At 20.2% G+C, this 15,725-nt stretch overlaps 1 protein-coding gene across 1 annotated transcript in view; it reads right to left on the reverse strand.

Moving 5' to 3' along the window:
- Positions 1-15,725, reverse strand: part of LOC122505941 (la-related protein 1B) — a 47,503-nt gene that overhangs the window by 6,925 nt on the left and 24,853 nt on the right. The window contains exons 6-13 of the mRNA XM_043617842.1: positions 15,332-15,495; positions 11,888-12,009; positions 10,949-11,138; positions 6,460-6,969; positions 6,235-6,383; positions 4,065-4,290; positions 3,627-3,791; positions 3,051-3,304 (exon numbers count right to left, since the gene is read on the reverse strand). Coding sequence (XP_043473777.1) covers positions 3,051-3,304; positions 3,627-3,791; positions 4,065-4,290; positions 6,235-6,383; positions 6,460-6,969; positions 10,949-11,138; positions 11,888-12,009; positions 15,332-15,495 — 1,780 coding nt within the window. The remainder of the gene's footprint in view (positions 1-3,050; positions 3,305-3,626; positions 3,792-4,064; positions 4,291-6,234; positions 6,384-6,459; positions 6,970-10,948; positions 11,139-11,887; positions 12,010-15,331; positions 15,496-15,725) is intronic.

Consider the following 15,725-nt stretch of genomic DNA (forward strand, 5'->3'; position numbering starts at 1 on the left):
TGAAAATAATTGAAAACTTTTTGAAGAATTTTATTCAATTTTTTAAAAATAATTGAATTCCTGAGAAGAATTTAAATAATAATTTTTGAAAACAAATTCATGAGAAGAATTTTATTAAAAATTTTGTCAATAATTGACTTCTTGAGAAGAATTTTCAAAAAAATTTTTGTCAATAATTGAATTTTTGCGAAGAATTTTACAATTTATAAAAATAATTCAATTATTTCGAAGAATTTTTATCAGAATTTTTGAAAATAATTAAATGTTTTTGAAAGAATTTTATTAAACATTTGAAATAATTGAATTCAATCGAGAAATGTTATTAAAACGTATAAAAATAACGAACTTTTTTAAAGAATTTTATAAAAACTGTTGAAAATAATTGTAATATTTTAAAAAGTAATTGCATTCTTTCGAGAAATTTTATTAAAAAGTTGTATTAAAAATAATTTAATTCACGCGAAGAATTTTATTATTTATGAAAATAATTTAATTATTCCAAAGAATTTTATCAGAATTTTTTGAAAATATTTTAACTATTGGCAAAAATTTTATTAAAATTTTTGAAAATAATTGAATTGTTTTAAAAAATTTATTTGAATTTTTTTTTAAAAGAAATGTTTTTTTTATAATCTTTATTGACAATTTTGAAAGTAATTGGATTCTATGAAGAATTTCTTTTAAGTTTCTAAAATAATCGTGTTTAGTATTGAATGTAATAAATTATTTTATTAAAATTATTGACAGAAAATTAAATTTTTTTTATAGAATTTTATTTCTTTTCGTAAATAATTAAAATTTTTTGAAGAATTTCTTTAAAAGTTCGTAAAAATAATGTAATTTTTTAAAATAATTTTCACTGAAAGTTTTGAAAAATAGTTGAAATTTACAAACAATTTTTGAGAAGAATTTTACAACTTATAAAAATAATTCAATTGTTTCGAAAGAATTTGAACAGAATTTTTGAAAATAATTGAATGTTTTGAAAGAATTTTATTAAAAAAACGTATAAAAATAGTTAATTTTTCTTATCAGTTTTATAAAAACTGTTGAAAAAATTTTAGATTTTTAAAAATAATTGCATTCTTTCGAGAAATTTTATTAAAAGTTGTATATTAAAAATAATTTAATTCCTGCGAAGAATTTTATTATTTATGAAAATAATTTAATTACTCCAAAAAATTTTATCAGAATTTTGAAAATATTTTAATTTTGGCAAAAATTTTAATAAAATTTTTGAAAACAATTGAATTGTTTTAAAAAATTTATTTGAATTTTTTTTAAAAGAAATGTTTTTTTTATAATTTTTATTGACAATTTTGAAAATAATTGGATTTTATGAAGAATTTCTTTTAAGTTTCTAAAATAATCGTGTTTATTATTAAATGTAATTAATTATTTTATTAAAATTATTGACAGAAAATTAAATTTTTTTTAAACAATTTTATTTCTTTTCGTAAATAATTAACATTTTCTGAAGAATTTCTTTAAAAGTTTGTAAAAATAATGTAATTTTTAAAAATAATTTTCACTGAAAGTTTTGAAAAATAGTTGAAATTTACAAACGAGAATTTTTAAAAAATTTTGAATATAATTTAACTTTTGCAAAGTATTTCATTACTTTTCAAAAGAATTGAATTCTTGCGATGAATTTTCAAATTTATCGCAAAATAATTGAATTTTGGAAAAGAATTTTATTAAAATTCCTTAGAATAATTGATTTTATGGGAAGAATTTATGCGTTTTTGTTGTTTATCAAGCTAATTGAATTCTTTTACAACATTACTTAAAATTTTTTTATAATTGATTTTCTTCGACGAATTAAATGTTATTTATGCAAATATTTGAATTATTGCAACGAATTTTATTATTTTATTGAATAATTGAATGTTTCTTAAAATTGAATTCTTTCCTCAAGTTTGAATAAAATTTTTAATAAAAATTGCATTTTTCTTCAAGAAATTTATTTAAAATTGTATTAAAAATATTTGAAATTCTCCGATGAAAATAATTGAATTCGTAAATGAAATTTTATTATTTATGAAAATAACTGAATCTTTTCGTAGAATTGTATCAAAAAGTTTATTCTATAATTAAATCTGTTGATGAATTTTATGAAAATAGTAAATATTGAAAATTATCGAATTGCAAAAAACTTTTGAAAGTAATTGAACTTTTGCAAAGATTTTTATAAATTTTAGAAAATAATTGAATTTTTGGCGAAAAATTTTGCTATTTGTAAAGATAATTGAATTCTTGACGAGATATTCGTGAAAATTTTTTTAAATAATTGAATTTCTTTGAAGAATTTCATTACTTTTGAAAATAATTGAATTCTTGGGATCAGTATTGTAACTTTTGAAAATAATTGAATTTTGTAAAGAATTTTATTAAAATTCCCAAAAATTATTGAATTTCTGTGAAGAATTTTGTTATTTATCAAGATAATTGCATTAAAACTTTTCTAATAATTAAATAATATTAAAAAATTCATTCTTGTGAGAAATAGAAAATTTTTCTGAAGGTTTTGTATTAGAATTAGTGCTTTAAGAAATTTTAGTACTACATTAAGGAGTATAACGGTAAATATGAATTTACATCTAGTCTTTAAGGTTCAAATATAAATTGAAAATATTTATTTTTACAAAAATTTGTTTTGTTAATTTTAATTTTCATAAAATTTTGTTTTCAGTTTAATTATTAAACTAAGAGTCTTTTTAAACACATGAATGAAATAAAGAAAAAACAAGTTTTTAATCCATTTACATCCTAATTAAAGAACATCTACATAATCAAAATTAAATTGAACCAATTATTACATTTTGAAAAATAATTTAGTCTTTTAAAAATAATGCATCTCATAACAAGTTTGTGCAGATTATAAGAATTTAAAATACAACCATCTTCTAAACTTTATTGAGACAAAATTAAAAAAAAAATTGTTTTAAATTAAAAAAAAGGGGACTTTTAGGGAAATAGGGGACAGTCTGTGAAGCCTGGAATAGAGGGAGGGGGAGGAATAAGGTAAAATAAAATTGTAAATAATGTACCCAGTGGAATATGTGCGAGGCCTGTGTTCCCTGACGTCCATAATCCAACCGACATGATGCTCGACAGGTGGATTATTGCTGTGGCGAGTTTTACGTTTCCTTGGAGTTCGAGGATCAAAGGAAGGTTCATCTTTAACGACAGCGAAGAATCGAGGAACGGCTCCTCTTCTTCCGCTGACAATTCCACGACCCGATCGTCGTCCTGCCTTCTCACCTTTACGCTCCCTCTTCTCCTGTCCCTCAACAATCGGCGTCTGTCAAAAATTGACAAATAAATGTTACGTTAATTACATTTTTTATTTTCAAATATAAACTTCGAAATTCACTCATCAAGTGAATTATTGTTTATTATTTTTTTAATTTTAATAGAATTTTTTGCAAAGTTAAATTTAAGTGATAAATACTTTTAACAAAAATTTAAAAAAATTTATCCAAAGAAATACGATTTTTTTTGCATAAAAAATTAGAAACTTTTTTAAAAAGTAGATATTTTTTTTTCTAAAAATTACAACTTTGATTTATCAAAGAAACAAAAAATATTTTCCCGAAAAAATTATTATTGAAAATCATAATTACAGGTGCAAAGGTGACTTGTTGCACTTCGACATCATCGACTGAAGGTGGAGGCGGAGGAACTTCCGGATTCGCTTTGCGTGGCGCTTTAGGGGCAATTTTTTCGAAAACTTCCTGACTGATAATATTCACAGTCTTGTAGCTTCCAATTGACGACAACGATCCATACTATATTCATAGAAAAAGAAAACAAACATTTTTTTTTAATACAAAAATAAAAATTCATATATTGAAAAAAATAAAATTTGAAATTTGAAAATTTTCCTCATGGAATCAGATTAAAAGTTTCTCATCAATTCTCACTGTTTCAGTCGGGAAAAGAAGACAAAATTGTAAAGAATCATCATTGTTTTAAATAGTTGAAACTAATTTTTAAATACATAATTTTTAATTGTGATTTTTCTTTTCTTTTTTTTTCACGGTGAAAAACAAAATATTTACCCTCGTTCCATCCTCGGTCCAAAGGTCCTCCTCGTAATAGAAAAGTCCATCGTTTATTGCCTGCTCGAGTTCTTGACTCATTTTCACTCGCGTCGTCCAATCGCCGGTGCGATCGTGTCCCTCATGTTTTGGAATTCGCGACGAAATCGCTGCCGATGTTTGTGTGACAATCAACAATTTATTAATGTCACCATCCGAAAGTTCGCAATCGTCATCGTCCTCAGACCTGATAAGAAAGAAAATTTTTTTTTCTCTTTAAACTAAAATCGATCAAGAAAATGAGTTTTATTTCAAGAAAAATGAGATAAAAATTATTTTTCAGATTCAAAAATTACTCATCACAGTGAATTTTCTTTTCTCAGTCGGGAAAAGAAGACAAAATATAAAGAATCATCATTATTTGTTTTGCATTGTGAAGAAAAATAAAAAAAAAAGAAAGAAATTATTTAGTTTGAATTTCTAGAATTTCTAACTAAATTTATTCAAAATTTGACTAATTTCCTTAGACATTTATTTAAAAATAACTATTAAATATTAATTGAAATTTAGAAAACTTTTGAATTGAAACCTTCATAAATTCTTTGGAAGAATTCATTTATTTTTATAAAACGTAAAATTCCTCGGAGGAAATCAAATTATATTCAACAATTTTTAATAAAATTCTTTCAAAAAATGTTATTATTTTCAAAAATTCTGATAAAATCCTTTCGAGAAATTAAATTCTTTTCATAAATACAAATAAAATTCTTCGCAGGAATTAAATTATTTTTAATATACAACTTTTAATAAAATTTCTCGAAATGAAATTATTTTTAAAAATCTAACAATTTTTTCAACAGTTTTTATAAAACTGATAAGAAAAATTAACTATTTTTATACGTTTTTTTAATAAAATTCTTTCAAAACATTCAATTATTTTCAAAAATTCTGTTCAAATTCTTTCGAAACAATTGAATTATTTTTATAAGTTGTAAAATTCTTCTCAAAAATTGTTTGTAAATTTCAACTATTTTTCAAAACTTTCAGTGAAAATTATTTTTAAAAATTACATTATTTTTACGAACTTTTAAAGAAATTCTTCAACAAATTTTAATTATTTACGAAAAGAAATAAAATTCTATAAAAAAAATTTAATTTTCTGTCAATAATTTTAATAAAATAATTTATTACATTCAATACTAAACACGATTATTTTAGAAACTTAAAAGAAATTCTTCATAAAATCCAATTACTTTCAAAATTGTCAATAAAAATTATAAAAAAAACATTTCTTTAAAAAAAAATTCAAATAAATTTTTTAAAACAATTCAATTGTTTTCAAAAATTTTAATAAAATTTTTTACAAAATTAAAATATTTTCAAAAATTCTGATAAAATTCTTTAGAGTAATTAAATTATTTTCATAAATAATAAAATTCTTCGCGTGAATTAAATTATTTTTAATACAACTTTTTAATAAAATTTCTCGAAAGAATGCAATTACTTTTTAAAATATTACAATTATTTTTAACAGTTTTTTAAAATTCTTTAAAAAAGTTCGTTATTTTTATACGTTTTAATAACATTTCTCGATTGAATTCAATTATTTCAAATGTTTAATAAAATTCTTTCAATAACATTTAATTATTTTCAAAAATTCTGATAAAAATTCTTCGAAATAATTGAATTATTTTTATAAATTGTAAAATTCTTCGCAAAAATTCCATTTTTTTTATAAATTGTAATTAAATTTCTCAAAAAAAAAAACATTCAATTATTCTCAAAATTCTTTTATAAAATTCTTTGTAAACTTCAATTATTTTTCAAAATTACATTATTTTTACGAAATTTAAAGAAATTCTTCAAAAAAATGTAATTATTTACAAAAATTCTGTCAATAATTTTAATAAAATTTAATAAAATAAAAATGATTATTTTAGAAAGTTAAAAGAAATTTTTCAAAAAATTCAATTACTTTCAAAATTTTCAATAAAAATTATTTTAAAAAAAATTTTTTTAAAAAAATTAAAATAAATTCTTGGCAAAAATTCAATTATTTGTAAAAATTTTATAAAATCCTTTGCAATTCAAATATTTTCTTGAATAATTATTTATTTTTATAAATAACCAAGAATAATTTAAATTCCTATTTTAATATTTAAAAATGAATGGAATTTGAAATAAATTTTACCATTCGGAAAATGCATTGTGACGACCAGTTGGAGGTGGAGTGTTGAGCTCCTCATCAAACTGAAAATCCAATTCTTCTAGTTCTGCCTTCTCCTTCTTTTCCTTTTCCTCTGACTTGCCTTTCGAAGGCTGTTTCACCCTTCTCTTCACCTATTTTTTTCCCACACAAAAATTTAATTAGAAATTGTTTAAAAAATAAAATAAAGAGGAAAATTAATAAAAATACCTCTTTCCAAACTTCATCAGAATCCTTATTTCCATTCAGTAGATTTTCACGTTTCTCATCGCGTTTCTTCGACTTTCCATCTTTTCTCTCCGACTTGCCTGCCTCCTTATTGGTAATTGCTTTTTTATTCTTCGCCTCCTCAATTCTCTCATAATTATCATTGTCCGTCTCACGTTGTCCATCAATTTTCGCATGAATAACGGGAACAAATTCGGGCACATCGGGATTTAAACAATCGCCACCAATTGATGATGAGACACTTTCCGATTCACTGAGACGACCAACAACTTCGGCCGGCACAATAACAGTATAAACTTTGGGCACTGGTGGCGCTGGTATTGTCGTTAATGGCTGTGCAACGGGACAAAATTCCGATTGCACCGTAGGAAACATTATTTCGTTATTCATTTCATTTTGTGGATGCGATGCCATTTCAGCGGAATCAGCGAATATTGGATTACCCGCTGAATCTAAAATTGGCCATTTCAGAGGATCAATGATTGTCCTCACCTGCAAGAGAAGAATAATTCTTTTATTTTTCATATTTTTCAAATTATTTTCACATGATACAAAAATTTTATTTTATTTCTCCTTCACTTTTCCCTGATTTATAGACAAAATTTCGACTTTTCCCTTGACTCTAAAGAATATTTCGATTTAGTCTAAAAATCATCAGATACCCAAAAAAAAAATGTTCTGTTTATATATTTATTTACGAATTTCTTTAAATGTACATTTATTCGTAACCATCAATAATTTCTTTTTTAAATAAATATTTAATCATTTTTTTTCTTAGAAATTAAGACTTTCAAAAATTTTAAATTCAAACCTTTTTGAAATTAAACAACTTAAAAAAAAATTGTTATTAAACATGAAGAAATCGATCACTCCGAGTCTTCGACTTGGAGCAATCAATTTCTTCATGTTTTAATTCAAATTCATCTTTAAATCGATTATTTTTAATAATTTTCCAAAAAGTTTTTTGACAATTTTCAAATTAATTTGTTTACAAAATTCAATTTTACGAAATTTCAATTATTCACCAATTCTTCAATCAAATATATATTAGAAAATAAAAAATTCAAATAATTTCAAAAAAAAAAAAATCAATAATTTTAAAAAAAAATTAATTCTACAGAATTGTTTTATATTCAATTATTATCTATAAAATTTTAACTCAAAGTAATTTTTAAATAAATTTTTATTAGAGAATTCTACGAGAATTTAATGATTTAAATAGAAAAAAATAATTTATTGAACAATAATTGATCTTTAAAATTTTAATTTCATGAAGAATTTTATCAACAAATTTTTAAATAATTGAATTCTTTTGAGGAATTTTAATAAAATTTTTAAGAATAATTACATTTTTCGATGAATTTGATTAAAATTGTATTAAAAATAATTGAAATTCTTCAATGAGTTTTATTATTTATAAAAAGAATTGAATATTTGCGTAGAATTTTATTGAAATTTGTTTTAATTTATTGAATTCTTTTGGAAAATTTTATTAAAATAGTAGGAATTGAAAATCATTGAATTGAAGAAAATTTTTAAAAATAATTGAAATTTTGTCAAGAATTTTATAAAAAAATTTCGAATTTCGGAGAAGAATTGTATTATTTATAAAGATAATTTAAATTTTGACGAGAATAATGTTAACTTTTTGAATATAATTGAATTTCTGCGAACATTTGTAATTTCTCCAAAATTCAATTTTACGAAATTTCAATTATTCGGAAGTTCTTCAATTAAATATATATTAGAAAATAAAAACACGAAATAATTTTTTAAAAAAAGTTCAAATTTTTTTTTTAAATTTATTCTACAGAATTGTTAGTTAAAAGTATGAAAAATTCAGATTTTCAAAGATTTTAATTTGGAACATTTTCAAAATTTAATTATTTCGAAAAATTCACGCTATAATTGCTTTTAATATTCAATTATTATCAAAAAATTTAACAAAAGATTCACTTTTTAAATTAGTTTTTATTAGAAAATTCTAAGAGAATACAATTATTTCAATAGAAAACTAAATAATTTATTGAATAATTAATTACTTCGTAAAATTGAATTCTCATAAAGAATTTTATAAACAAATTTTTAAATAATTGAATTCTTTCCACGAATTTTAATAAAATTTTCAATTACATTTTTCGAAAAATTTGATTAATATTCTATTAAAAATAATTGAAATTCTGCGATGAGTTTTATTACTTATAAAAATAATTAAATTCCTAAAAAACAATTTATTTATTTATTTATTTATAAAAAAAAATTATACAATAATAATTGAGATGATCTTTCTTCACGTGAAATTTATGTTTTTTTCCAAATTGTTTTATAGTTTGAATTGTTGTCAAAAATTTGCAATTAATTTGTAAATAATTACTTTATGAATTATTTATTTTTGTATTTAAATAATTGAATTCTCGTAGTTGAATTCTGATAAGAATTGATTGAAAAAAGAATTTTAGTTAAAACTTCAGAAAACAATTAGAAGTATTAAAGTAGTATTTTTTAGAAAATATTAAATTTCAAAAAGATTTTAAATTGAAATCTTTGAAATTCTAATTGCTGTAAAAGTATAATAAAATCTCAAAATAAAAAATTATTAATTTCTTACCTTTCTTAAAAATTAAAAGTTTTGAATCATATTATTCAAAAATTCTAAAAAATAATTGAATTTTGAAAGATTTAATTTGGAAATTTAAAAAAAATTATAGTAAAATTTTATTAAAATAAATTTTATACTTCAAAGAATTTTAGTTTTTCATCTTTAAAAATTATCTATAAATATAATTGTATTTTTAAAAATACATTATTTTATGAATTTACAAAAAATTATTCTATTTAAATAATTCAATTCTCGTAGTTGAATTCTGATGGGAATTTTAAAAGATTTTTAAATTGAATTCTTTGAAAATTTAAGGGATGGAAATCCTGTGAAAAATTCCTGTGAAAAAATAAATAAGAATAACATTTTAACTTTTTCTTTAAGGAAAACTATTGAAGTTTTGAATAATTTAATTTAGTACCAAATTCCGAAAAAATTTGTTTCTTGAAAAAGAGGAATTAAAATTTTTTAAAAATAATTGTACTTCTAGAAATAATTTTAAAAAATTGAAATAATTTGAAAATTTTGTTAAATTTTATTGAAATAAATTTTACATTTTAATGAATTTGATTTGTTTACTTTTAAAAATTTTTTTGAAACATAATCATATTTTTGAAGAATTCTAATTGAAAATTTGGAAATAAATTGAATTGAAGAAAATATTTGAAAATAATTAAATTTCGAAGATAATTTTTAGTCCTTATTTCATTCATAAAGCACTTTGAGTAATGAATACAAGAAAAGAAAAATAATAAGGTATCTGATTTATTATTTTTTTTTTATGAAAAAGGATAATTTTTTTAGTCTAAATTGTAATATTTTTGTAAGAAGGTCTACTTTCAAACTCCATTCATCGAACATTTAACAAAAGTCCTAATGGTGTCAGCGAATCCTTCTTATATTATTTTTGCACAATATGAAAATTCATCTAAACATTGCAGTCAAGATAAAGACAAAATAATATTGTGCTTTACAATAATAAATACAAAAAAAAGGTCTTTTATTTCGGTAAATGCTGTAAATAAATAAATACTTAATATTTTGTCTACAAAAAAAGAAGAAAAAATAAATTAATAAATAACAGAAAGAAAAGAGAAAAGAAACAGAAAAAATAAGAATAAAGAAACGAAAAAAAATAATAAAAGGTTAAGTAAATAATAAAACAAGAAAAGAGAGAAATAATGAAAGGCAGAATGAATAAATTTAATAGAAAATAAAAGAAAGAAAAAATTTAAAAAAAGAAAGAATGAATTAACAAAAAGAAAGTAAAAAGCTAAAGTCAAAAAAAAGAAAGAAATAAAAAAGGAAAACTGAAACAATGAAAGAAAAAAAGAATGAAAAACTAGAAAAGAAAGAATAATTATAAGAAATAAGAAAGAAAGGACAGAAAAAAAGAATGAGAAAAATGCGTAGAAGAAAAAATAAATTAATAAAAGAAAAAAAAGGAAATAATAAAGGTCGAAGAAAAAAGAAGAATAAAAAAATAAAAATAAAAACATACAGAAGAAAGAATGAATAAATAAAAAAAATAAAGAATAAAAGGCAGAAAAAACAATAAATAGTGAAAGAAAAAAAGAGAAGAGTGAAAGAATGAAAGACAAAAAAAAGAAAGAATGAATGAAAGTAAAAAATGAAGCGTGAAGAATAGAAGATTAGAAAGGGAAAAAATAATTAAAGAAAGCAAAAAAAGAAAGTAAGAATGAAAGAAAAAAGAAAGTAAGAATGTAAGAAAAAATTAAGGAATGAAAGACAAAAAAATTTTTTTTTTGTCTTTCATTCCTTAATTTTTTCTTACTTTAAAGAAACAATGAACGAAATCAAAAAAAAAAAAAAAAAGAAAAAAGAGAATTTTACCAGAAAAAAATAACTTACTTTAAAACCTTCAACCATTTCCAATTTATCAGACTCGGTAATTGATTCAATCACCAAAGCGACGTCTGTCGTCAGTGCCTGAACTCTATGGAAAGATGCTATCAAAGTGATTGGCAGAAATCCTTGTGCGTCCATTTTTCTTCTCAGGAAGAAATCTCTCATTAGATTCTCTTCACTGAAGTAATATTCTCTGAAAAGATTAATAATTTTTAAATTAAAATTTACTCCTTTAAAGATATTTTTGACAAATAAAAAGGAAAATATTTATTTTAATTTACACGGATTAAGAATAAAAAAACCCTTATTAAATAAAAAGAAATAAAAAAAATAAAAATTATAAACAAACTAAACAAAACATTAAACAAAAATTTAAAAAAAACAATAAAATAAAAATAAGAAATAAAGTAAACAAAAATATAAATTAAATGAAATTGAAAAATGCAAATAAAAACGAAAATAATAAACATTGAAATAATTATAAGTTATAAGTTATTATAAGTTATAAGTTTATAAGTAATAAACATTGAATTGAAAAGGATAAGAAATGTAATGAATAAAAATAAATAAAAAAAATATTAAAAAAACAAAAAATAATGTAAACAAGAAGTTAAATTCAACGAAATTAAAAAATGAAAATAAAAAACAAAAAAAACATTAAATAAAAAAATAAACCAAAAATTGAATTAAAAAGAGGCAAAAAAGTAAGAAAATAAAAAATGAAATAATCCAAAAATTAAATTTAAGAAACAGATAAAAAAAAACAATAGTAAAAATAAAATAAGCTAAAAATTGAATTAAAAACAAAAAAAAACCGACAAAAACGAAACTAGAAAAAATAAAAAAAAATATTACATAACGTAAAAAATAAATATTTTTATTAAATAATTCAAAATTAATTATAAAAGTAATATGTATAGAGAATTGAAAAAAAAATCTTACATTTGTTTTCTAATATATTCCTTCAATGTGATGTTGTCAAGATCCAAATAATTGGCGTTATTAAAATAAAATGTTCCAACATAAGGCATCATGAATGGATCCGTTTGGCCATATTTCGGAGTCTAAAATTAAAGAAAAAACAAATTTTCACATTAGTATAAATTTTAAACATTTTTTCTTTTCTTGATTCTATAGGAAAATATAATCAGTTCTACTTTCTAAAACCTTCAGCGATCACTCGGGTTTTTCCAAAAGAAATCATCATTTTAGAAACAAAAAAAAAAGAAAAAGAAAACAAGAATTTTTCAAACATTATTTCATTTTCAAATGAAATTTTTAGTTCTTTTTAATTGCAGAGCGTTAAAAAGAATTAAAAAGTAAAATTACTTATTCTAACTTGTTCGTCTTGAAAAAAAAATTGTATATATTAAATTACTCAAACACCCCAAAAATTTTGTTTTAGAGCTGAAAAATCTTTTTTTGAAGCATAAATAGTAATTTGTAACTTTGTCATTTTTGGTCCAAACTCAATAATTTTTTTTTCATTTCAAAGCTGAAGAAAAGGACTTTTTAACCGTAACACGTATTTTTTTTTGTTATAATTAAAAATTAACACAGAAAATTTGAAAAAAAAGATTTAAAAAAGATTTAAAAATTTGTAAATTTTTAAATAATTTTTCAAATTTAAATATAATTATCAGCTCCAATTTATTTATTTAACTTTTTTAATTTTAAAATTTTTATTTCCTTTAAAAGATGTTCTTTTTGAAATGTAATGATAATTCTTCATTTTTTAAAAAATATAATTTTACTAACAATTTTTCTTTAAATTAAAAACAAAATTACGAATTATTTGAACAACTCGTGGTAATAAGTTTAATTCTAAATTCTTTTAAAATTCAATAATTATTTTCCAAATTTTCAAATTATAATTCTTCAAAAATACGAATAAGTAGGTATATATTTTAAAATAATTTTTAAAAGTAAACAAATAATATTCATTAAAATATAAAATCAATTTCAATGAAATTTGACAACATTTGCAATTGTTTCAATTTTTTAAAATTATTTTCGGATGTACAATTATTTTAAAAAAATTTTAATTAAATATTTTCAAGGAACAAATTTAATTCGAAATTTCTAATATTAAATTATCCAAAACTTGAATACTTTTTATTAAAACAAAAATTTAAAAACTTTTTCTTATTTATTTTTCCACAGGAATTCAAATTTCAAATAATTTCAATGACAAAAACCTCTTGTTATTGAATTATTTTTGAAAATTATCCAATAACTTTAAGAATTTTTAAAGAAAAATAATGTAATTATTTAATTAATAATCTTTTAAAATAAAAATTTTAATATTTTTTTACTTTTACTTCCCTTAAATTTTCAAAGAATTAAATTTAAAAAACTTTTAAAATTTAATTAATTCAAAAAATTCCTGTTGTAATGCTTTAAATATTTAATTATTTTCTAAAATTTTAACTCTAATTTTTTTTAATTTATTACCATCAGAATTCAACTACGAGAATTAAATTATTTAAATACAAAAATAAATAATTCATAAAATAATTATTTACAAATTAACTGTCAAATTTTTGACAACAATTCAAACTATAAAACAATTTAGAAAAAAACATAAACTTCACGTCAAGAAAGATTATCTCAATTATTATTGTATAATTTTTTTTTATAAATTTGTTCGCAATTATTCTATTATTTTCATGAATAATAAAAGTATTTTAAAGAATTTAATTATTTTTATAAGTAATAAAACTCATCTCAGAATTTCAATTATTTTTAATAGAATATTAATCAAATTTTTCGAAAAATGTAATTAAAAATTTTATTAAAATTCGTGGAAAGAATTCAATTATTTAAAAATTTTTTTATATAATTCTTTATGAGAATTCAATTTTACGAAGTAATTAATTATTCAATAAATTATTTAGCTTTCTATTGAAATAATTGTATTCTCTTAGAATTTTCTAATAAAAATTAATTTAAAAAGTGAATCTTTTGTTAAAATTTTTGATAATAATTGAATATTAAAAGCAATTATAGCGTGAATTTTTCGAAATAATTAAATTTTGAAAATGTTTCAAATTAAAATCTTTGAAAATCTGAATTTTTCATACTTTTAACTAACAATTCTGTAGAATAAATTTAAAAAAAAAAATTGAACTTTTTTTAAAAAATTATTTCGTGTTTTTATTTTATAATATATATTTAATTGAAGAACTTCCGAATAATTGAAATTTCGTACAATTGAATTTTGGAGAAATTACAAATGTTCGCAGAAATTCAATTATATTCAAAAAGTTGACAATATTCTAGTCCAAATTTAAATTATCTTTATAAATAATACAATTCTCCGAAATTCGAAATTTTTTTATAAAATTCTTGACAAAATTTCAATTATTTTCAAAAATTTTCTTCAATTCAATGATTTTTAATTTCTACTATTTTAATAGAATTTTCCAAAAGAATTCAATTAATTAAAACAAATGTTATGAAAATTCTACGCAAACATTCAATTATTTTCATAAATAATAAAACTCATTGAAGAATTTCAATTATTTTTAATACAATTTTAATCAAATTCATTGAAAAATGTAATTATTCTTAAAAATTTTATTAAAATTCCTAGAAAGAATTCAATTATTTAAAAATTTGTTGATAAAATTTCGTCATGAAATTAAAATTTTAAAGATCAATTATTATTCAATAAATTATTTTTTTTTCTATTTAAATCATTAAATTCTCGTAGAATTCTCTAATTAAAATTGATTTAAAAATGACTTTCAGTTAAAATTTTATAGATAATAATTGAATATAAAACAATTCTGTAGAATTAATTTTTTTTGAAAAGTATTAATTCTTTTTTTAAATTATTTGAATTTTTTATTTTCTAATATATATTTGACTGAAGAATTTGCGAATAATTAAAATTTCGTAAAATTAAATATTGTAAACAAATGGATTTGAAATTTTTGAATTAGTAAACTTAATAAAGTAAAATTTACTCTGAATGAGCTATTAAAAGAACAGAAAAAAGTTGATGAAAATTAATAAAAAAATAATTAGCAACTCGGCGAATTTTTAACAAATCCTGTTCAAAAAATTTCATAATTCGATTCAGAGTTGAAAAATTACTTAAAAATTTACAATTTTTAAAATCTTTTTTTCAATTTTTCTGCGTTAATGTTTAATTATAACAAAAAAAAAAACACGTGTCACGGTTAAAAATGCCTTTTCTTCAGCTTTAAAATGAAAAAGAATTAATTAATAAAACACCTAAATAATATTCTTTTTACTAAAATACCCCAAAAACGGGGTAAAATGGCATTTGAGATGAAATAAAATAAATCAAAATTCTTGTTAATAGCGAAAAAAATAGATAGGGAATAAAATTTGTGTCAAGAATAATTATTTACTTGCCTGAGAGTAATTGATGAGATATTCGGGAAAATCTTGTTCATTTCGATTTCTGTAACCGCCACGAGATGATCCACGACCTCTTCCACGGCCACGATAACTTCGACCTCCTCTTCCTCTGTAATTGTAGTTTGATCTCTCATCTCTGTCCCTCCAGTTTTCTTCCTCTATATTACAAATAAAAAGACAAATTCAAAAAAAGGTTCAAATCAATTATTTTTTAAATTTCATTATATTCTATTAATAAATTCTAAATATTTTATTTAATTCTCCGAGGGGAAAATTACATTTGAATATTAAAAAAAATATCTTTGTATTTTTTTGTTAGAGGGTCTACTTTCAAACTCCATTCATCGAATTTTTTTTTAAAGAAAAATTCTAACGGTGTCAGCGAATC

Source organism: Leptopilina heterotoma, unplaced genomic scaffold, assembly GCF_015476425.1.
Source record: "Leptopilina heterotoma isolate Lh14 unplaced genomic scaffold, ASM1547642v1 Lhet_38, whole genome shotgun sequence".
Lineage (NCBI taxonomy): Eukaryota > Metazoa > Arthropoda > Insecta > Hymenoptera > Figitidae > Leptopilina > Leptopilina heterotoma.